Genomic DNA, 22,870 nt, shown 5'->3' with positions numbered 1-22,870 from the left:
CCATGTCCCAAACACACTGTCCACTCATTCACCAGACACTACTTAAGCATTATTGAACAGTGTTAGACCTGGCATCTTTGGCGTGTTTTTCCCCTGACTTTTTTGCTTCTGACCTATTTTTGAATGTGTGCTGCATTTTGTTTTTGCTGGTTTTAGGACACTGGGCACTTTACTACTGCTGTCCGGTGCTAAAGTGCAGGTGCTCCGTGTGTAAATGGTGTCTGTAATTGGTTATCCATGATTGGCATATTTGATTTACTGGTAAGCCCCTAGTAAAGTGCACTGTGTGTGCCCAGAGCCTGTAAATCAAATGCTACTAGTGGGAGTGCAGCACTGATTGTGCCACCCACATGAGGAGACCTGCAACCAGTTCTTAGACCGGCCACTGCAGTGCCTTGTGCGGGCAATTTTAAACTGCCATGTTGACTTGGCAAGTGTAATCACTTGCCAGGCCCAAACCTTCCCTTTTACTACATCTAAGGCAACCCTAAGGTAGGCCCAAGGTAGCCCATGGCCTGGATGCAGTGTCTTTGAAAGGTAGGACATGTACTGGTGTTTTTTACATGTCCTGATAGTGAAATACTGCTAATTTGGTTTTTCTCTATTGCAAGGGCTATTTCTTCCATAGGTTATCATTGGAGCTGCCTTGTAACCTGTTACAAGTGTAACTTCCAATTGGGAAGACATAGAGATTTGGAGTTTGGGGACCCTGAATTCACAATTTAAAAATACATCTTTTAGTAAGTTGGTTTTCAAATTGTGTGTTTGAAAATGCCACTTTTAAAAAGTGGGCATGTTCTTGCTTACCATCTGTGTCTCTGCCTGCCTGTGTAATCCACACCTGAGGGAGGGTGACAATTGGGCATTTGTGTCTTCACTCTAGACAGTCACAAAAAGGGAGCTGAGGTGTGCACTACATACCTTGATGGCCCATCACTAGGAAGATGGGTCTTCCTGTGCTAGAGTGGTGGGAGGAGTTGTCACTGACACATGAAAAGGGCTTTGCCTGTCCTCACACAAAGCTGTCTCCACCCCCCTCTAGTGTGTCAGGAGCCACGCCAGGGAAGGCAGGGTCGTGTGCACTACAGAGACCTTCCTTTGCAGTTTGTCTACTTCAAAGGCAAAACTGGTATAAGTACTGGAGCTGTGACACCATTGCTTCAGAACACTTCAGGACTAAAAGGACATTCTGCTAGGAAGAAGAGCAGGCTGCTGTAGGAGGAGACTGCCATTCTGCCTGTTGCTTTGTGTGCTGGCTGCTGCTTGCTTCTGTCCTGAGAGTGAAAGGACTAGACTTTGCTTTCTACACCCTGCTTTCCAAGGTCCTTTGAGGGCTTGTGTGCACTTGCCTCCTGATGAGAAGTCTCAGGGCCATCACAGATTTTATCTGTAGCCCCTGAACTCCTGTACTGGGAGTTCTGACTTGCAAAGTGGTGCCAACTCCAGTTCTGGGCCATTGGAGAAGGTTTTGCTGCAAAGAACCAAAAAAATCCATGCATCAACTCGCAGCGCCTGTTTTCGCAATGCAGCACTGCTGTGCAGTTGAGAGATCAATGCATAATCGATATGCAGCCAAAGAATCGATGCAGTGCCTGACGTGCGGCTGAAAGAACATCGCAACTCGAGTCCGGAGCACCACATCACACTCTTACTCTTCTGCAGGCCCAGCTGTCCGGCTGAAGAAATCAATGCATCACCTGCTTTGTGGTTGGGAAAGTAATGTAGCGCCTGTTCTGCTGTCGCCATATCCACCCAACGCATCTGGATTTTTGATGCATCATCCATGTATGACAAATTCTTCATTTACTTAACCCAGCAGAAAGGAACCGAGGCCGGGTGTTTGGAGATCAACGCATCACCTCCCTTCACAGTACAGAACCAACACATCACCTCCCTTGCGCCTGTTTTCGTCTTTGATTTTAACGCATCCTAGGTACTCTGTGCTAAAAGTAAAGTATCCATAGTTTCTTATGGACTGAACTATTTTGAACCATTTTAAAGTGATATTTTGTTTTCACTGAGTTACTCTGTGTGTTTGTACAAATGCTTTACACACTGCCTCTGAGATAAGCCTGACTGCCCTTGCCAAGCTACTACGTGGGTGAGCAGGGGTTATCTTAGCTGTGTGACTCCCTTACTATGACTAGAATAAGGGTTCCTACCTGGACAGGGTGCAACCCTCTATCAACTAGAGAACCTCATTTCTAACAAACAATTTTAACATCCTTGATAATGCGTTAAATCTTGGCCTATCTTCTTAACAGTCTCTTATCATTTTTGTGAAGTGAAACAAACTTGGAGTTTATTTTTTAGATCTCACCCGAGAAAGCGCATGCGCTGTTGTTTTCAATAAATTTTGTTAGCTTATAGTGGGTTTAGAGCCCTCCCATCGCTTACCATTGGCTGGCTTCATTGTCACTCACTTTTTTGCTTCACTTTGGTCAGCACATGGCGACTTCACTTCCTTTTTTAGTGTTTTTTCCCTCCCCTGGAGGATGTCCCAAGCACTTGTGCAATGAGCATTCCTACTTTTAACACAAGCATACTACTTCTTATTTATGTTGTTTTTACCCTATCTGCCATCTCTGTTGATGCTTTATTTTCTTACACCCACAACTGTACTACTCTGTGACACTATACTCTATGCTACTTCAGGCTGTGCTGCTCAACTCCACTGTCAGCCAGTCTACACCACTCTACTCTACGCCACTGTACTCTAAGTCACCTCACTATACTCTTAGCAATGCCACTCTACTGCACACCACTCCAATCTACTCTCAATTCAATTCAAAAGTGCTTTATTCGAGTATTACTCATAAAAGCAGACATACAAACATATCATAAAAAGTCAATTAAACTGCAAAAAGTCATAAGCACATAGCACATATAAAAAAGTTATTACACATCATAATCACAGGTGTAAAGTTCATTACTATTAGGAAATACAAAAAAAGACTGTGGTAACATTAAGCTAAAATTCATTAAAATTTCAAACCGAATGATACGTTAGATAAACCGTTACAGAGAATAGACGGTAGTCTAGCAGTCTCTGGACGACCAAATAAACAGTTACAGAGAATAGACAATAGTCTAGCAGTCTCAGAACAATTAAGTAAACAGTTACAGAGAATAGACAATAGCCTAGCAGTCTCTGGACAACTCGGCAGAGAGTAGTTACCCTACTAGCATTCTCTGCCTTATTACCCACGCCCACCCCAAATACTTTGCAGTGGCAATTGTGATCCAGGGCACAGAAGTAGATCGAACAATGCGCAGCGCTACCATGCTACTTTTTGTACCTAAGTTCCTGCACATAGGTGCCAACCAGGCTCGCCTTGGGGCAGAATATACTGGACAGGAAAACAAAAAATGACCAAGGGTTTCATTTCCTTCCCCGCAGACCGGGCAAGTAGCTACACCTCCTGATTTCCACTTAGATGTTAAATTACGGAGAGGGAGGGAACCAACCCTTAGTTGAAAAAGCAATTTCCTGTCCATAGGCTTCAGTATATAGTCCCAATACATTTCATAAATAGGGTACATTTTAACTTCAAGGAAACTTGTGGTCATGAACCCGCTGTTGGTACTAAGCAGACTCCTTTGAGCAACCTTTTCCCAGAAAATGTTTTTTAAAATACACTTAGTGGGAAATGGTGCCCCTGCTGGATCAGACCATAAAGCATTTAGACCTAGTTCGATCAATGCAATCTTTAGTGCTTTGAACCATTTGATTTTATTAAAGCGGTCAGCTTTTATGACGTCAATGAACCCATCCGCATAGTGAGAGAGCTCTGGCGTGGTCCAGAGCCTACGCCAGTATAAAATCGGGCGTAGTTTGGCCATTTCCGAAATTTCTCTCTTACCGAGCTCATAACGTAGGGGCAATAACGGACTACTCTGGGGGGTACCTGTGAGAGTCCTTAAAAATTTGTTTTCTGATATTTGTAGATCCTGCAGATTTTCATGCCCCCATAGCTCAGCACCATATAAAGCTGACCCAACTGCTTTAGCCTTGTATATTATCAGGGGTGGTTTAATCAGTTTGGTCAATGATTTCCGATGTTCCTTTATAATGGTACCAGCAAGTTGCTTGTGCCTTAAGGTAGCAATGTTAAGGTGTTGGTGCCACCTATTATCATTTGAAATGAGGATCCCCAGGTAGGTAAATGATTTTACGACCTCAAGAATGCGTCCACTCATGGAAATTTTGGGTTTAAAATTTCTATGCGGATTAAAAACCATGAGTTTGTTTTGGAAGCATTCACCTCGAGTCCGTGATCAACACAGAACTCATCAAATATTGCCAAAGCTTTCTGCAGACCACTTGGGGTTTTGGATAAAATTAACGTATCATCGGCGAACATTAAAATAGGAACTTTCACACCTGCAAGAAAGGGGGCATCCACTACCTGAGATTGCATGCGGGAAACAATACCATTAATAAAAAGGGTGAACAAAGTTGGGGCCATTGAGCACCCCTGCCGAACCCCGCGCTCAACAGGAAATTCGGCTGTGTCATTACCATATCCACCCCATCGAATTTTGGCATAGTTACCATTATGCAATCGCATGATCAGAGACAACAAGTCCCCTGGGACCCCTAAAACCTCGAGCACTTCCCACAGTTTTGCCCTTGGTACCAGGTCGAAGGCAGCCCGCAGATCAACAAATGCCGCGTAAAGGCTGCCTCCGCCTAGCACCACGGTCCTCCACTGGATCAATTGAAAACGAAAGACTTGATCCACAGTGCTGGTTGCCCTGCGAAATCCAGCCTGAAAGGGGGATAAAATATTGTGGTCCCCCGCCCAATCGAGCAACCTTTTGACAATCACACGCCCCACAATTTTTTTGAATAGTATCTATTAAACTGATTGGGCGGTAGTTACAAGGCTGGGCACGATCTCCCTTTTTATATACCGGGATAATAACAGCACCCCTCCATGTTGCCGGGATATCTGCACCTCTGGCAATATTATTTATTAACAGGTAAATATATTTGCACCACCTTCCAGAGTCGTTTAGAAAAACGTCCGCTGGAACCCCGTCAATGCCAGTAGCACGGCCACTTTGAACAGTTTTAAGGGCAGACAGTATTTCACTCTGCGTGAAAATTTTGTCTTCTGCCAATAAAATGTTCGGACACCTACTATTTGCAGTCTGGTCCCTGGCAGCATACTGCTCGCTAAAGAATTGGACCCATGCGACCTGGGGGACATTGTTGGTACTTGCCTCTTCTATCCTTTCGTGACCCCATTTAACAATGTGCCAAAATAATCTAGAATGGTGTCGATCACTTGCACATTTCAACTTATTCCAATGGGCTTCATCCCAGTCTCTTTTCGCTTTGGCTATACAATTTTTATAATGTTTCCTGGCTGATCTAATAACCCCCAGATTTTTATTCTTAATTGCGGCTCCCAGTGAGGTTCGTGCCACCTTACAGTCATGATTATACCATTTAGCAGCCCTATAAGCATAAACCCTCTTTCTGTTTACCGGTTTTAAGAAATGGCATTTAATTTCAAGAAAGAGATCCTCGTGAACCCTAGTAGTATTAACTTGACTCGGGGAATAGCCAGTCACTCCCTCTAGGGCCATGATAGCCCTATCAGTCGCCACTCCTATTTTTTCTAGAACCTGCTGATCTGTCCTAACACTTGCCCACCTCAGCCTACGCATGCCATTAGATGGTACAGTCATCGGAGGTGAGGGTTCGACACAGAGACTAGGAGCGATATCATCAGACAGCCACCATTTATGGAGAACACATAGAGGGTTGTGATCGCTCTCAAGCCTTTCCTTTACAGCCATATCGATAACAGATGGCCAGAGGGACATACTACAAATGACATAATCGATACGACTTTTGTTTCTCCCGTTATTAAAAGTCATGGCTGGTACTCTATCTGACTTTGTCCGACCATTCAGAGCTCTTAGACCTTGTTCAAGGCACATTGCATTTAAACATAAGATATCCTCAGTCCAGCGAGTTACTGGAGTTGTATCAAGTGCGGGAATATCCCAGTGTTTATCTTCAGGCCATGCAGTGTGCCTGTGTTACTTCATGGTGAGAAGTGTCCATATCTGTGCATGGTGAAACGTGTGCTTGTGAGTGTGAGTACAGGGTGAGGGATGTATGAATGCAAGCAGAGTTTGAAGCCCATGGTTTGCTTGTGTGTGAGTAGTGTGCTCAATTAAGAGCAGGGTGATTGGTGTAACTTTGTCGGGGCAAGGTGTAGCACATTAAAGCCAGACCTACTGGTATTGCCAATGCTTGTTTTTAGTGGGTAGATCACATTTGTGTGTTTCTGTTCGTGCGTAGTTTTGCCAGTTACTAAATTCCAGACAGATGCAGAATAAGTCATCAATATATATATATATAAAAACAAAACTGTCGGGTTAAAAAGTCGAACTATTTGGCTTACATCTGGAATTTAAAAAATAATTCATCTTATATCTCCTAAATTCGTTAGTACTAAACGTTTTCGTTCAAGTACATGAAGACTATGATAAATACAATCATACGAAACATTACAAAATACAAATATTATAACGCTAGCACCAACAGGACAATAAGACAAGCCCAAAAGTGGCACATATTACATCGTAGCATAAGTGAATGCATGCTTGTCTTAACACAGAATATGTGCAAAACAATCCCTCATTGTGAGTGTCTGGCAGGAACTAATGTAGTTTGCACCCACTATAGGACTTCATAAAACACTACAGATATGCTCAATCTTAATTAAGAACACTTACCTGAATCGATCTGACATTCGAAGCCTGCTGTTTTGACATCTTGGCAGGGAGATTCTTGCACCTGCAAGCAAAGAAAATACTGTAACCTACTACATTGATAACTTGCTGCTTGGCCTAGGCTTTCCCTCCAGCACCATTCATTCCTTGAGCTGAGATACTTTTTCAGTCTCAGTTTCAGAGTTGCTTGGATACCCCTTCCCATTCTGCATGAAAGCAGAAACACCTGAGCTTCCCCTTCAATAATGTATAACACAGTGAGAAATCAAGCAACAACTCACACACTCCACCGTGGTGCTAGGAGGGGATAAGTAACATGAAACGATCACATTTAATTTTTTTCAGTAACATTTAAAATATTTATCTTTGCAGGACAGGCTTGGAAATGTAAGTGTTTGTTCATCTGCAGAATTGTTTTCAAATAATCTCTACGTATGCCTTACGGATTTGAAAAATACAGATGTGAAATAATGACACTTGGGGCCTCATTTATGAGAAATGACGCATCGCTGCGTGAAAGCAGCGATGTGTCACTTCCCAGTGCGCACTCCTTGCGACATTCCTGATGCGTCATATTTATTGTATGACACATCATGTCGCAAGGAGTTACAGATACGTCAGTATTTCTGACGTATCTGTAAGCGCAAAAGTGACCCATTGCTGGAGTGTGTCACAAAAGTGACGTAACTCCAGCAATGCGTCCTTTCACATGGGGCTTGGCGCAAGATTTTGACGCAACAGCGTCCTAAAAGTGACGCAGTGAAATCTCATAGATTTCACTGCTTCACTTCTACGACCCTTCCTTGCGTCAATACGCCCCCCTTGCATACATTATACCTGGCGCAGGTATAATGTGGCGCAGGGGTTTACAAAGTGACGCATCTACCTAGATGCGTCACTTTGTAAATCTGGAGCAACAAGGCGCATTTTTTACGCCACTGGTGCGTCACAAAAAGTGACGCACCGGCGGTGTAAAAGTGACGCACAGCCTCATAACGTGGATTCTACGCCTACAGAATGACACAACCTCATTGTATTTTGTCTCAGTCCGACTACCAATGTTTTATGAGCGTCCCGTAGTGTCCTTTCACAGACATTAAGGAAGTAAAGACAGAGACATCACACAACATTTGCTAACCACCTACAGTCTTGAAAAATACGCTGTGGCTTCATCACGTTAATAATGTTGATAAAAGAGACAATTAGCTTCTGAAGGGAGCGAAAGTAAAAGGCACTCGTAGCATTAATAAATACCGATAGCTTGCCTTACAGGGATTATGATGCCCACTTCTATGTTCTACAACTTCATTTCTACAAACACACTTTCTTGCCTCCTTATTTGAGCCGCCAGCATCCATTGCCACAGGGAGGCAGGTTAAATAAACTTCTCAAGAAGGGTAATCTATACTGAGGTGCTGTTACATTATTGAAGGGTGTTTTATTTTGCTGTATTTCATTTTTAGTGGCCAATATACACAAAATACAAAAGCTGACTTTGGTGCCACAAAACAGCATTACCCATGGAAAAAGAGTAAAATAGCACTGCTTACATTATTGTTCTAAATAGCACCATTGGTACTTAGTACCACCACCATTGCACTTAAAATAATCTGTAATCTTATTTCTCCAACACTATAGTGCATTACAGGGTGCCTATCCTTTCAGTAGGATGTAGTTTTACGAAGACTAAAAATGTAGTAGTAAAACGGCCGCTCTGAGGGGCTTATTTACAAGCCCCTTGCGCCACCGGTATGTCACTTTTTTCCATATTAAGAGTGAAGCACTGGCAGCGCAAGGAGCTGGTAAATAAACCCCTGTGAGTATAAGGACACTGCCGATTGAAGAATGTTGGAGCTTATTTACAAGCCCATTGCGCCGCCGGTGCGCCGCTTTTTATGACGCACTGGCAGCACAATGGGATTGCCCACATTTACAAGGACAGGTAAAGTAGCCCTGTGTGTCTTTTCATGGCCTTGTAAATATGGACCCCTTTGACGCATTACTCTGCGTGAAAGGGGCGTTCTATGGGTATTGCTGTGGGTGTTCCCACACAACATCCATGGAACTAACGCATTCCCAAATTTACAACATTTCGTAAAATAGGGAATGTGTCAGAATCCTTAACCTCCCCTGGTGCAACGAGGAGAAACACTGTTATTTCTCCTCATTTTTTCCACTTTCTATGTGTACTGCGTTCTGCAGCATGCATAGGTAGAAAGAGGAAAATTCCATTAATGACTGTTTTTGTGCAGGAAGGTAACCCTTCCTGCACAAAGACAATCATCCACGCAGCTCAGGCACTCTTGCAAAATGACGCAAGGGTGCCTGCGCTGCGGCATGGCAGCCAATTTTGCGCCAGTGCTGGGGAAAGCACAGGAATGGATCGTATTGTTGTTAATATGACGCATCCCTGTACTTTGAAAATAAGGCGGCACGGCGCAGTTAAATGGCTTGTGGCACCGCACTGCATCATTTTCTTGCAGATGAGTTTCTGTAAGTATAAAGGCACTGCCGATTTAAGAATGCTGGGGCTTATTTATAAGCCCGTTACGCTGCCGGTACGTCACTTTTTATGATGCACTGGCGGCGCAATGGTCTTGCCCATGTTTACAAGGCCAGGTAAAGTCACCCTGCATGACTTTTCATGGCTTTGTAAATATGGCCCCTTCCACGCATTACTCTGCGCAAAAGGGGCATTCCATGGGTGTTGCGCTGCCGGTAACGTCACTTTTTATGATGCACTAGCGGCGCAATGGTCTTGCCCATATTTACAAGGCCAGGTAAAGTCACCCTGCATGACTTTTCATGGCCTTGTAAATATGGGCCCCTTTCACGCATTACTCTGCGCAAATGGGGCCTTCTATGGGTGTTGCTGTGGGTGTTCCCATGCAACATCCATTAAACTGATGCATTCCAGATTTACAACATTTTGTACAACTGGGAATGCATCAGAATCCTACGCCTCCCCTGGCACAGCAAAGAGAAATACTTTTATTTCTCCTTGTTTTCTTCTCTTTCTATGCGTGTTGCATTCTAGAATATGTTGGATTATGACACTTTTCACGTTTTTGTCACAGTGGCAGGGGAAACTATTGTAATGGTTTAACGCGAAAAATAGGCCCAAGGTATGAGAAAAGTGTTTCAATTGTTGGTCATTAGTTTAAGAATGGCCCAATGATCTGTGCAAATCAATGAGGTTCTATCAAGAAGGTCGAAGCACTACTGGCATCAGTCAAATGGTGGAATGTACTGACTAGGTGTGGTCACCCCTGTAAAATGGCTTTCCTCCCAGTGTATAAATACTTCCTCAAAATGGGCACCTGGTTCTCAGGGGGCGGCATGTTGTGGGTAGATGAACTGTCAGAAGAAACTGGACCATCAATAATGTAAACAATGAGTGTTTAGCCTGGTTCCAAAATGGCCAATGGTTTGGTTGTGCACTGTGATCATTTAGGGATGCAATAACACATTACACACTGTTCGGATTGGAATTTTTCAAAAATGTTTTGCATGTGTGCCAAATGAACTATCTGTAAAAAAGGAAGCTATGAAGACCAAAACATTAATTTAGGGTCAGCTTAAAGATTATGGGGCCAATTGACAAAGGCTCATACTACATCACATACTCATAAATGCTGCTGTGAGTTGGCCTCATAGTGTACATTCTGCCGTTAGCTGCTGAGTGCCATCACTATATGCCCTTTTAGGTTGAATGCCGCATGTGTCTTCTCTTCAACAATAAAATTCATACTAAAAGAATCATATTGGAGGCCTGAAACGTATAGAATAGTGAAGCATGTGACAGGAAGCTGCAATCCATTTTAGGAAAGCAACGTAATGCTCATGACTAAATTTCCTGTAATTGAAACGGTCGGCAAATCGAAAAATTCATGATAGATCTTGTAGCCCATTTGAGCTGGGTGCTAGCTGCTCAAATGGATGCCATACTTATAGACGACAATCACTGACCCCAACATGGAACCAGTAAGAGAATTTTTAAAGATATTTATGAATTAGAATGAATTCTCATACTCGGAATGCATTTTACCAACAAATTAATAAAATTTGCACTGAGCACGAACAAAAGTGTCAAAGAGTAAAAGGAATACATCATGTATGAACTACTTGTTTCACCAATGTGGCAATGGGAAAGAGCAAAGATCTAACACAGTTATCATAGCATCCATTCAGTAACTGATCCAAAATGTTTTGTGTGCGGATCATGGAGTTTGTGAAACAACATAGCTATATCATGTGACACATGATAGCATAATCGAAAAAGATCTAGTAAAGCGCTGAAAAGGCAAAGGCTATGTATTGTGGTGTAGGGTGGGCTTAGAACACAAGAACACAGATGAAACCTAGTATTGCTACTTTCGTATGTGGTAAAGGAAACATCCAGGTTTTTTAGGCCAATTTGCACTGTGGACCTTATGACAAGGCTGTGAACATTGATGATTGACTAAAGTAGAATATATAGATTGTATGCAAGTTATAGGGAGGTTAGTGTGACCCAAAGTGAGCTGCTGATTTACTGCGTATTATGTGTGATGCCTTACAAGAATAAGAATAAGATAGTAAAGAGCCTGTTGAGCAAAGGTCAGAAGATTATGAGGAAGTTGGCATGAGTGACCCAAAGGGAAGATGTTTGTTCAGAAACATTCATGAAACAGAGCGACCAAAGGGGCATTAAGATGACATGGCCACTCTTTGACATGGCATGTATATAAGACTGTGTTGGAGATGTGTGACAGAAGGGTTGTGCATTGTATATGTCTTACGGTTAGAGTGGAGCATATGATTGTGAGTAGGTTGCATATGGAGAATGTATAGTGAGCATGTGCTGGGGTTCAATTTGGAACATTAGGAGATTCAGAGGGTGATAGCTCGGAAACACTCTTTGGCGCTGGCCACTGTTAATCATGAGATGTTTGCATTGAACAACTATTAGAACATTGGAATGTTAGGAGCTCCATTGCAGACAATGGAGTGCTCCTTGCTTCTACGGGCCGGTAAAGGCCCGCAGAGCAACATTCCAATGTTCTACAAAGACCTCTCGAAGCTCGAGGGGATTTATATCCCCTCAAGCTTCTAGAACCCTGTGTTTAATTTGTTAGAACATTCTGCCCTCTAGTGGCAGAATGTTCTAATAGCCTTATAGCCCTTCGTAGCAGGGCTATACCAGCAATTAGAACATTGGAATGTTGGGAGCTCCATTGAAAACAATGGAGTGCTCTGGGCTTATAATGGCTGGTATAAGCCTGGAGCTCCAACATTCAAATGTTTCTTTGTTCACAGCTCTGGCTGTGAACAAAGGCTTCAGGGAACCTGAGGGGATTCCAATCCCATCAAGCTCCCAAAAGGCTTTGTTTTTTTGTTAGAACATTCTGTCCTTTAGTGACAGAATGTTCTAATAGCCTTATAGCCCTTCGTAGATGGGCTATACCGCTATTAAAGTCCCTCTCCCTTGTTAAAGGCCCTTGCCTACGGCTCGGGCCTTTAACGCTGGAGAGGGCCTTTAATAGCCGGTATAGCCCTCTACGGTGGGCTACAAGGCTATATTAAAGTCCTGCTGTCTCGTTAAAGTCCCTCGCCTTCGGCTCGGGCCTTTAACAATTCAGCGGGCCTTTAATAGCCGGTATAGCCCGCTATGGCGGGCTATAAGGCTGTATTAGAACATTGGAATGTTGAGCACCCCATTGAAGACAATGGAGTGCTCGAGGCTTCAAATGGCTCTGGTAGAAGCCCGGAGCATCAACATTCCAATGTTTGTTTACAGCGGTTGCTGTGAACAAAGGCCTCATGGAGCCCGAGGGGATTTCAACCCCCTCGGACTCCGTGAGGCCTTTGTTTTACTAATTAGAACATTCTGCCCTCTAGGGGCAAAATGTTTGAATAGCCTTAGAGCCCTCCATAGCAGGCTCTACCGGCCATTAAAGGCCCGCTCCCTTGTTAAAGGCTCTCACCTTCGGCTCGGGCCTTTAATGCTGGAGCGGGCCTTTAATGGGAGGTGGAGCCCACTACGTCGGGATCTAAAGCTATAGTAAACCAAAGTTTGTTAACGCCTGCTTCATTGCTTTTTTCACTAACTGAACAAAAACCTAACACAGTCCTCCCAGCTTTCACCACTCACTTTCTAATTAGGTAATGTAATATGATGGGAGTCTCATGCCAAATATGTTAAAAACACGTTAGATACCCATCACCCATGACAAAATTGCTCAATCCTGATCCTGCTGCCCTGAAAAAACCCTGAGATTTAATGTTGACTTGGTACCAGTGATACTCTCTGGAGCTTGTATGCTGGGGTGAGTAACTTCTGTGTGAGACATCTGTACATTGTAATGTACAAATATGTGGCATCCGGTGAGCCTTCTGTATAATGTAATTATACTGCTCGGTCAATGTGAACAGAATGTCAGGAAGATGAAAGCGTAGCCAGTTATAGAGCTCATTTGTCACTAAAGGTTTCTAAGCGCTGGCCTCCCTCCAGGCCTGTATCTGTTATCTGTCAGTAAGCCTTGGAAAGCACCCGGAAGAGTGTGGAAGAACCCACATCACTCAAACTATCCACCCAGCTCTATCTTGGGTTAGATACTATTAAATCCTTCCCTCTAGATTCTAGAGTCTAGAAAGACACCCAGGCTAACCCACAATGGGATCCAAGAAAAGGCACAGATAACCACACAGAATCGACAACAGGAACATATCCCATCAAAACCACATAGAGAGATAGTTTAAAAAAAAGTTGTAATCTGCAGAGGTACATCTTCAGCTGAGTAAAAATTTACGATTTTGGGGAATTTAGAAACTTTTGCTGAAGTTCTCCTGGAAATCGGTATCAGTTGCATGTTTAATGGCACACTTCAGAAAAACTTTTTGAATTTCACGTTGCCGATTGTGCATAGCCATTTCTACTTGTCTAAATTATATGTGTTATACATTTACACAGGCTGAAATGACATTGCCTTCATGCACTAGCACATTTTTAAAAATGTATCTCTACTGGGAAATATTTCCCTATGGGAAAACACCTTTCACCTCACCTCATTACTGTAGAAGGGTTCAGATCCCGTCCCCCACTATGGAACGGACATTAACCATGTCCTTCGCAGGAATATATCTTCAACCATTATCATGGATCAGAAGGGGTTGGAGAGGAGTTTGAGAGTTTGTGAGTATCTACAAAATCCCCAGGTAAACCTCGACCTCGAACATCCACTCTCGCTTATTGAGTGGGCTTTTAGCAGTATTACTTCATTGCGTTGTAATATTGTGCTTACGTGAAAGAGGGTTTACAAGAGCAGGGTCACCTTTTGTGAATTCCTTGCACTTGTACTTACAGCCACTCCCCAATGCTAGTCATACTTCCAAACTCAAAAGGCCCTTTGAATCAGCCCTGATACCTAGTCACACCACGAAAAGGGGTCAACCTTAGAAAAAAAGACCCCAAGAGACTGGCATAGAGAGCTTGTGAGAAAGAGTAAAAGGGATACAGACACCTAAAGGTAGCTTAAAAGGAAGGGGCAGTCTAGGGGAATGGCAGTGAAGATACAATTGCACAGATATACAGTCAGAAAGAAATATAACCATCCTGAGCCGAAAAGAAACAGACAAAAAGAGATGATTATTATTATTATTATTATTTGGTTTTTGTATAGCGCGTAGTCACCCTTGAGTATCCCAGCGCTGATGCAATGGGAGAGAGAGGCGAGGGCTTGGTTAAAAAAGAAAATCCATGTGTAAGGGGGCCGCATGGAGAGGCAGCCAGCAGCAGGCAGAGGAGAAGCTTCCGAGAAAAAGAGAGAGAGAGAGAGAGAGAGGGAGAGATGCAGAGATGCAGAGAGGAGAATCTTTCCTTCATTTAGGTTACTGTGTTTCTTGCAAAATAATGCAGCAGCTCGATTTCTATACATTCTGGACATTACCTCGGATTTAGATTTATTATATTACAGCATCCCATCACTGAAAATCTGAGACTGATTGTCGCGATTAAAACCTTGAGATGCCGAATAAAGCGTGCCAACATGGTAACTGTGCGTTCTAGTGGTTGCACGTCGCGTCATGACGCGACATGCTGGCGACCATCTTTAGGATGCGCGCGCATTGCAGCAGAAACTGTGCGAGTCTTGGGAGCACAGTTGCACCGGCTCGGCGCTCTCTGGAGTTGTATAATTAATAAAGACAGCGTGCCACTCCACCACAGTGTCCTGTCCTTACTAGAAGCACATGGCTACTTTACAATGGCGACGAGGTTGAGATGGGGAACTGAAGAAAAAAAAAACGGGAAAAAAAACGAACAGGACAGCAGAGAGGCCACTGCCAGAATTCAGGAGCCATATGCACCACAGGAGTCATCGGCCTGGAAGCAGCTACTACACACAGGCAAGTGAACACCAGAGAGCGCGGCAGAGCCTACAAGCACATAAGGGGAGTCAGTTGGAGCATCGGGGAAGCAACATAAGTGCGGGCAGAGGGGCAGACGACCCTAGACACCTCACCACACCAACCAATCAAGGGCAGAAGCACTGGCGACCTATGGGAAGAGTGAAGGGGCAGACACAGAGATCCCCCAGCCAAAAATAGAGAAGCTAGAGGACGACAGTGCACCAGGCAGCCCCAAAAGCCACAGCGGCACACTCCTACAGAAAAGCGCGAAAGGATGTGTGCACAAGCGGCATCTGCGACGGCCCCTGTGCAATTCTTACCCAAACCAGGAGAACCTCTCATGAGGTGGGATGATTGGAGAGACTTCATTGAGGTGTTAGAAGATGAGAACGAGGAAAAGTTTTCAAGTAAAAGAAAGAGGCGAATATTGCTACATAATTTAGGCCCGGAGGGGCTCCGGATCTTCAAGAATCTGATACCCAAACCACGAGGGAGTACAGATGACGACGTGTATGCCCACGCAATTGAGGAATTGAATGAATATTACAAACCGGCGGTTTGTGTTTCAATTGACAGGTACAACTTTCAGCAGAGAAAGCAACAACAAGGGGAGTCAGTGGAAGAGTATGTGGCGGCGTTAAGGAAGTTGGCATCCACGTGCAAATACGACACGTTCCAGGACGAATTCATCAAGGATCAGATCGTGATGCACACCACGAGCACCGCGGTGCAGGACAAGTTGTGGGCCAGCGGGGACGCCACACTGCAGGAAGTAATGATAGTTGTCAAGAGAGCAGAAATGGCGCGAAGATGCGCGGAGGCAGCAAAAAGAGAGACCGCAGCAAGTCCGATGGTGAACAGGATAGGAGACGAGGAGCCCCGAAAGGACAGCAGAGGCAGGGGGGCCACGCCGAAAGGACCTAAATAGGTGGCAAGGGCATCCGGGACCACCAGGAAAGCAGGCCGGGAACAACAAGAAAACCTGCTACAGATGCGGAAGATGGGCACATGAAGCCCACGACAGGAAGTGTCCGGCGTTTCGCGCCAAATGTATGAATGTACATACACTATGAGAAAGTGTGCCGCAGGAAGTCCTCCAGAAGCATGGTTAAGTACATCGACCAAGGACAGGAGGACAGGGAGGAGAATGACCAGGAAGAGGAGGACACTGTACTCTGCATCTACGACCAGGTGTTGAGCGTAGACAGCAAAAGGTCAACCAAACCAGTACTGGATATGACGATTGGAGGAGTACTGATAAGCATAGTGGCAGATACTGGATCGCCCTATACCATAGTACAGAGAACGGTATGGAATGAAACCTTCAAGCCACATTTGGGCCCAGACCTGGAGAGGCTAGACATAAGGCCGGTCACGTACAACGGAGATCGCATACCCATGTTGGGATTCCGACCGTTAAGATTTGAATTCAGAGGACGCACCGCCAACTGCAAATTGTACATATCCGAAAGGGGACCATCGGTACTAGGATGGCTAGACCAGGGCGACCTGGGCATCAAACTGGACCCTGGAGGCTAGGAGCAGATCCTCCTCACCAAGCCGGGGGTGTGGCCAACCTTGGACAAGTGGAAGGAAGAGTACCCCAAGGTATTTGGAGGAACGGTGGGAAAGCTCAAGAAGTTCGCACACAGAATTGTCCTCAAGGCAGGCGCCATACCGGTGTCTCACAAGGTGAGAAATGTACCTCTGGCAGTGAGGGAGGCGATACAAGAAGAATTGCAAGGATTAGAAAGGAGAGGAATCATTGAACCGATCACGTGCGCCGAGTGGCTGGCGCCTTTGGTAGTGGTCATGAAACCCAACGGGAAGGTCAGGCTATGCGTGGACCTACGCGAGCTAAACAAAAATATTGTGGTAGAGAAGTTTCCTTTACCAAGAATAGAAGAGATGTTGCCCAAGACGAGAGGGGTCAAGTGGTACTCTACCATTGAACTGACCTCAGCATACCACCAAATTGCACTACACCCAGAGAGCATGAGGTTGACTTCATTCATTACCCCCTTCGGGTGCTACCAATTTTGACGCATGCCGTTTGGACTAGCATTGACGGCATCGGTGTTTCAGAAATTGATGCACCAGCTGTTTAAAAATGTGGACGGCATCCAGTATTTCCAGGATGATATCCTAGTGATGGGACGAGACAAATTAGACCACGACGCCAAACTGACCAAAGTGCTAAGAGTGTTAGAAGAGAAAGGCCTCACGGCGGAGTGGGAGAAGTGCCGCCTGGGCATGGAGTCAGTGACTTACTTAGGGCATGAAATTGGAGTGCAAGGGATCACCCCCAAGGCAGACAATGTGAAGGCGATCTGCGAAGCACCACCACCCACCAACAAAGAAGACGTCAGGTCTTTCTTAGGAATGGTCGAATACTATAGTAAATTCGTGCAGCACTTCGCAACAAAGACGCACCACATGAGAAAATTAACAAGAGAGAGCTCAGTGTTCTGCTGGACTGAGGCAGCACAAGGGAATTTGAGAGCATAAAGAAAGATGTGGTAGGAGCAATACCCTTGCAAGGATACGATCCTCATGGAAAAAACGTGCTCACAACGGACGCCAGCGATAAAGGCTTGGGCGCGGTGTTGATGCAAGATCGGGGACAAGGGGTGATGGACACGCTGAGTTTTGCGTCTCGCACCTTGAGCGACACAGAAAGGAAATACAGCGTCATTGAAGAGGAGATGCTAGCTGTAGTGTGGGCAATGACAAGATTCCGACAATTCTTGTGGGGCACACGGTTTCAATTAAGGACAGATCACAAACCCTTAGTGAAGGTCCTAACATCCAGTGGGCACGCGAGTGCCACCCCCAGGATCTCAAAAATGACATTAAAGCTACTGGAATTTAGATATGATGTGGAGTACATCCCTGGCAGTCGGAACAAAGTAGCAGATTATCTGAGCAGGGCGGCGGCCATGGAACCCGGAGGAGATGACCAGGCAGGCGGGGAAGAGATGGTGGCCCTGACGGATGACCAAGAGAAAGTCATCAGCAACCAGGAGTGGAAAGAAGCATACAATGAGGACCCAGCCATACAGGAAGTGAAAATGTGCATAGTACAAGGATGGCCAGAGAAGAAGCGCATCAGTGAAAATCTAAAGGTGTATTATGAAGTCAGGGAAGAACTATCGGTGGACGATCAAGGAGTGTTTGTTTACAGGGGGGGACAAGGTTATTCCCCCAGCTGACATAGTTCCCAAACTACTGGCCATACTCCATGAAGGCCACTTGGGGATAGGCAAGATGAAACTAAGGACCAAGCAAGGCTACTGGTGGCCAGGTATGGACCTAAGAGCGGAACGGTATGTCAGGGACTGCCCACAGTGCCAGGGAGCAGACAAGACACTCAAGCTATTGCGCCCGGCGCTGGGAAGATTTGATCCTCCACAGAACCCATGGGAGGAGTTGTCCATCAACATATTGGGTCCCATCTTGGATGGACAAGGCATTCAAAAGTATGTGTGTGTCCTTGTAGATAGATACTCGAAATGGCCTGAGATGAAGGTGGAGGAAGTGATGGACACAGAAACGATATTAAGGTTTTTAAGCGACACATTCATGAGAGAGGGCATTCCAAAATCTATCCTGAGCGACAATGGCCCTCAGTTCACATCAGACAAATGGACCAGCTTCATGGAAAGAAATGGTATCCTCTCCAGGCACACGTCGATCTATCACCCGGCAGGGAACGGACTAGTAGAACGGTTCAACCATGTGGTGATGGGATCCATGCAAGCTGTGATATCCAACAACAAGGACTGGGAGAAAGAAATATGGCAAATGATATGGGCATACAGGATTACTCCCACAGAAACTGGATATAGTCCCTTCCAAATCTTTAGGGGACGTGACCCTTTCACGAAGGACAACCGAGTGTGGAAGGAGAAAACCATAATGAGCAAGTGGTCCCCTGCGGTGGTTCAGGCGAACTTGGAGAAGGCACAAGCCATCTACACAAAGCACTACAACCGGCGAAGGAACGTGAAGGACACCGGATTAGAGGAAGGTGAATGGGTGCGAGTCAAGTTGGCAACGATGCAAAAGAAAGGGGATAGCAAATATAGTAAACCCCTGCAGGTGAAGAAGGTGTATGACAGAGCAGCCCTGTTGAGTGACGGCAACGTATGGTCTCAGGACCGCATGGCGAGATGCAACAAAGTACTACAGTGGAACCAAGGGGGGCAAGACCTAGAAAGTGCGGAGGAGCCTGAGGCAAGAGATGGACAATTTGACGGAGAGATGGACTTGGGAAGTGAAGAAGTCAGTGAGGAGCAAGACAACGGAGGTAGCCCCGGAGCGGAGAGAGAGATGAACAGGAGTAGATCGGCTGAGAGTCAGACTGCGCTGGACAATAGGGGAGGTAGCGCAGAGATGCTGGAGAGGCTGTGGCTACCCCGGTAAGTCTTACCTGCAGGGGAAGAACAGTGATGAGACCAGCCAGGTTTCGAGACTTTGACATGAACGGCGGACTGTGAGTTACAGGTTTCACTGTTTGGGAAAAAAGGGAGATATGTAGAGTTTGCGTTCTAGTGGTTGCACATCGCATCATGACGCGACGTGCTGGCGGCCATCTTTAGGATGCGCGCGCATTGCAGCAGAAACGGCGCGAGTCTCGGGAGCACAGTTGCACCGGCTCGGCGCTCTCTGGAGTTGTATAAATAATAAAGACAGCGTGCCACTCCACCACAGTGTCCTGTCCTTACTAGAAGCACCTGGCTACTTTACAGTAACTGTGCGTTATGCCTCAATTATTATTTCAATTTTTGGTGACCAGGACGTATTATTTATCATCCGACTTTCACGCAGAGCAAGAGAAAGAAAAGCAGGAAAAGAATTTAAAAAAACGGAAATGAGAAACACAGGAACGACGGGAAAACAGTTAAAAAGAAAGCAAGAATAAAAAAGAATCGGCAAGTTTGAGGTAACGAGGCATAACCAGAAGGCTGATAGAAAAAAGGGGCGTCAGCCGGAATCAAGACTAGGCAGCCATTCAATTCAGCAACACCAGCATTTGGCAGCACTCGTGGCGGGCTCCTAAAAAACTTTTTGGCCCCTGCACTTATTTTTTAACAAATTAAGAGGGTCAAATAGACCATTTAGTTGACCCATTCCCACTTAAACCCAAAGCAGGGGTTTGTTGCTGAAAACCAAAAGACAAACGTCACTGATACTGACACACCGGGAGCTTCCTTTCTGTGCATCAGTGACATTTTCATATTTTCCTTTCTGGGACTATGGCGTCCCCAAGAAGGAAAAAATCGCTGATTATGTCCCAAAGGTACTTGGGTGATGTACCTTTGAGTTAAGGGTTTCCTGCCGTTCTCCCACCTCTAAATGTGGCGAGAGTAATCTTTGTACACCTTGCCTTGCTTTCCTAAATACTGCATTACGTCACATTCCGGGCTACAGCCAGTATGCCTTTACTAAAAAACTGAGCAGAATGCCACACCCCTGCCTCTCTAGAACTGTAAGTGCGATTATATGGAAGCTGTGTTCCCCTCAGCCCTTGACAACAACAGCAGTCAATAAACAAATCAATGGCCTGCACATTTCACATCACAGTAAAAAACAAAAGTGCGAGTTACATGATCTTTACATTAACTGAGAACGAAAATGACACATCACATTACCTACTACACGTGCAGAAAAAGGTAATGGCCAGGTCTAAGTGGGATGAAAATACTGGGGGGTCTCTCAAAGGGGCGTGGCCAGTGTAATTAGGGGCGTGGCTTTAAAACACTTAGGCAAAAAATCTGTGTTTAGCCCCACTCTTATTTTGCCGTTTCTGTCATTGCATCCAGATATGTGATACAAGGTCGGGCGACTGACTCCGGAATCTGGGGATCACGGTTCGATCCCTGGCACCGGCGGCAGATTAGCTCAGCACCATGTGACTCTGGGCAATAGCTTGCTTAATCTTCCCGACTGCCCCCAGAGCCTAGAGACCCTAACGGGTGATTGTGCGCTTTACAAATGTGGATAATTATTATTATTATTACAACAAGTCAGGACTATTGACCTTGTCAATGGTTATTAGTTGCATAAGATAAATAAGCTGCAACCATGGCTTGTTACATATAATATTGAAAAAGCTTCCACTTAAAGCCCTGGTGACCACAATGTTGCTGCCCTTGCATTTCAGAAAGAGAAAGGAAATCTGACGTCATGCCGTAACCTCCACTAGTGAGAAGTGAGCAATCTGAGCACACGCACATCGATGTGCCTGCTGTCTCGAAAAGGGTCTCTATCGGGCTGTTTTGCGCCCTGGCACTTTTTTCCGGACTGCAGTGACAGCAAACTGCTGTCTCTGCAGTCCAGAAAAAAAAACCAGACCGCCTGTGTCAGGGCTCAAAATAGAGCCCGATAGAGACCTGTTTCGAGGCCCCCTTAAAAAACTGCCGGTGCTCAGACCCCTTGAGACCTGGCCCACTTAAAGCCCTGGTAATGGCACCTTTGAAGCCACCACAAAACACCAAACAAGTATCACACTCCTAGCAAGTACAGCATCCTTCTTCCAGTACATAACATTATAGAAACGATCCAAGAAAGAAATCTTTATATCGAACACAAAACAGACCACTTGGCTTTGCGAATGTGCATGTGTGCTTTTAGGATTTACTAGAAAGTGGTGCAAAGACTGTGCTACTGTGCACTGGAGCACTGCTGAGATAAAATGACATCTGACTGTTCATTGGCAAGTTGGAAGAACAAGATTCAAACTCGTACTTGTTCATGTATTAGCACATTAGCTAGGGTATGTTGCTGAAAGACAAACTTGTAAGCCATGTTATCTGTCCCACATCTGCGTGCTGCTATTGTAGGCCTTACGTGCTGCCACTGTATCCCATGTCTTATATGGCATGACAAAAATACTGCATCCACTACTTTGTCCTGACCACCACCTCACAAGATAACACTAGGCTAGTAGATGTGGGTTGAGAATAGTAATTACGCATTTACCATGACTGTACTGGTAGATGATGTAGTGGATGTGATATATTTGTAAGTTGAGGGTATAGATCTCAATATAATATACGACAACCAGGATGATATAGGTTAAGAAGTTTTTTTTGTTTAATTTCAAAGTATTTTATTAAGAAATGTTACATATACTATTAACATCGCTTTCACATCACAGGGTAACATCATAACCTGGCTGTACATGACACTATACAGTTAAGTTGTCTACATGATGGTTTTTCCCCCCTTTCCACTGTCCTACTATAGGAATGATAGTAAGTGGGAGGGGAGAAAAAGAGCAAGAGAAAAGAAAGAAGAGGAAAGGGCACAAGGAGAGCTCATATTTGTGTTTCTACCTTGGCCTGTAGGAGAGTAAATTGGGGGCTACCGCCCTTCTTTGGTTCTGTTCACGGGGGCTTGAAGTGACCCAAGTATTCATCCAGTGTTGTCCACATACCCCTGTTTGCCGGTCTCCAGGTTGAGTTACACAGTGCGATACTGTCTGCGACTCTGAGGTGTGTTATCCAGTTGAGCTACCCCTTGAACGTCGCCTTATGTGTCTCCTTCCATTTGGAGCCCACTATTTTAACTGCCGAGGTCAGCAGGAGGTCTAGCAGGTCCCTGTCTCGTTGTGGCTCTAGGTCAGTAGTTATGAACGCCGTGGTAAGGGTGGAGAATTCTGGCTCTAGTGTGCACCCCAGCATTTTTTTTATAAACGTGAATATCTCCTTCCAGAAATTTC

At 45.1% G+C, this 22,870-nt stretch overlaps 1 protein-coding gene across 1 annotated transcript in view; it reads right to left on the bottom strand.

The window, feature by feature from the left end:
• Positions 1 to 22,870, bottom strand: part of SMPX (small muscle protein X-linked) — a 386,156-nt gene that overhangs the window by 344,420 nt on the left and 18,866 nt on the right. Inside the window, exon 2 of the mRNA XM_086933367.1 lies at positions 6,760 to 6,820. Coding sequence (XP_086789493.1) covers positions 6,760 to 6,798 — 39 coding nt within the window. The 5' untranslated portion in view covers positions 6,799 to 6,820. The remainder of the gene's footprint in view (positions 1 to 6,759; positions 6,821 to 22,870) is intronic.

Source organism: Lissotriton vulgaris, chromosome 8, assembly GCF_964263255.1.
Source record: "Lissotriton vulgaris chromosome 8, aLisVul1.2, whole genome shotgun sequence".
NCBI lineage: Eukaryota > Metazoa > Chordata > Amphibia > Caudata > Salamandridae > Lissotriton > Lissotriton vulgaris.
The sequence above is the reverse complement of the archived record's forward strand: the minus strand, read 5'-3'. Positions and strand labels throughout refer to the sequence as shown.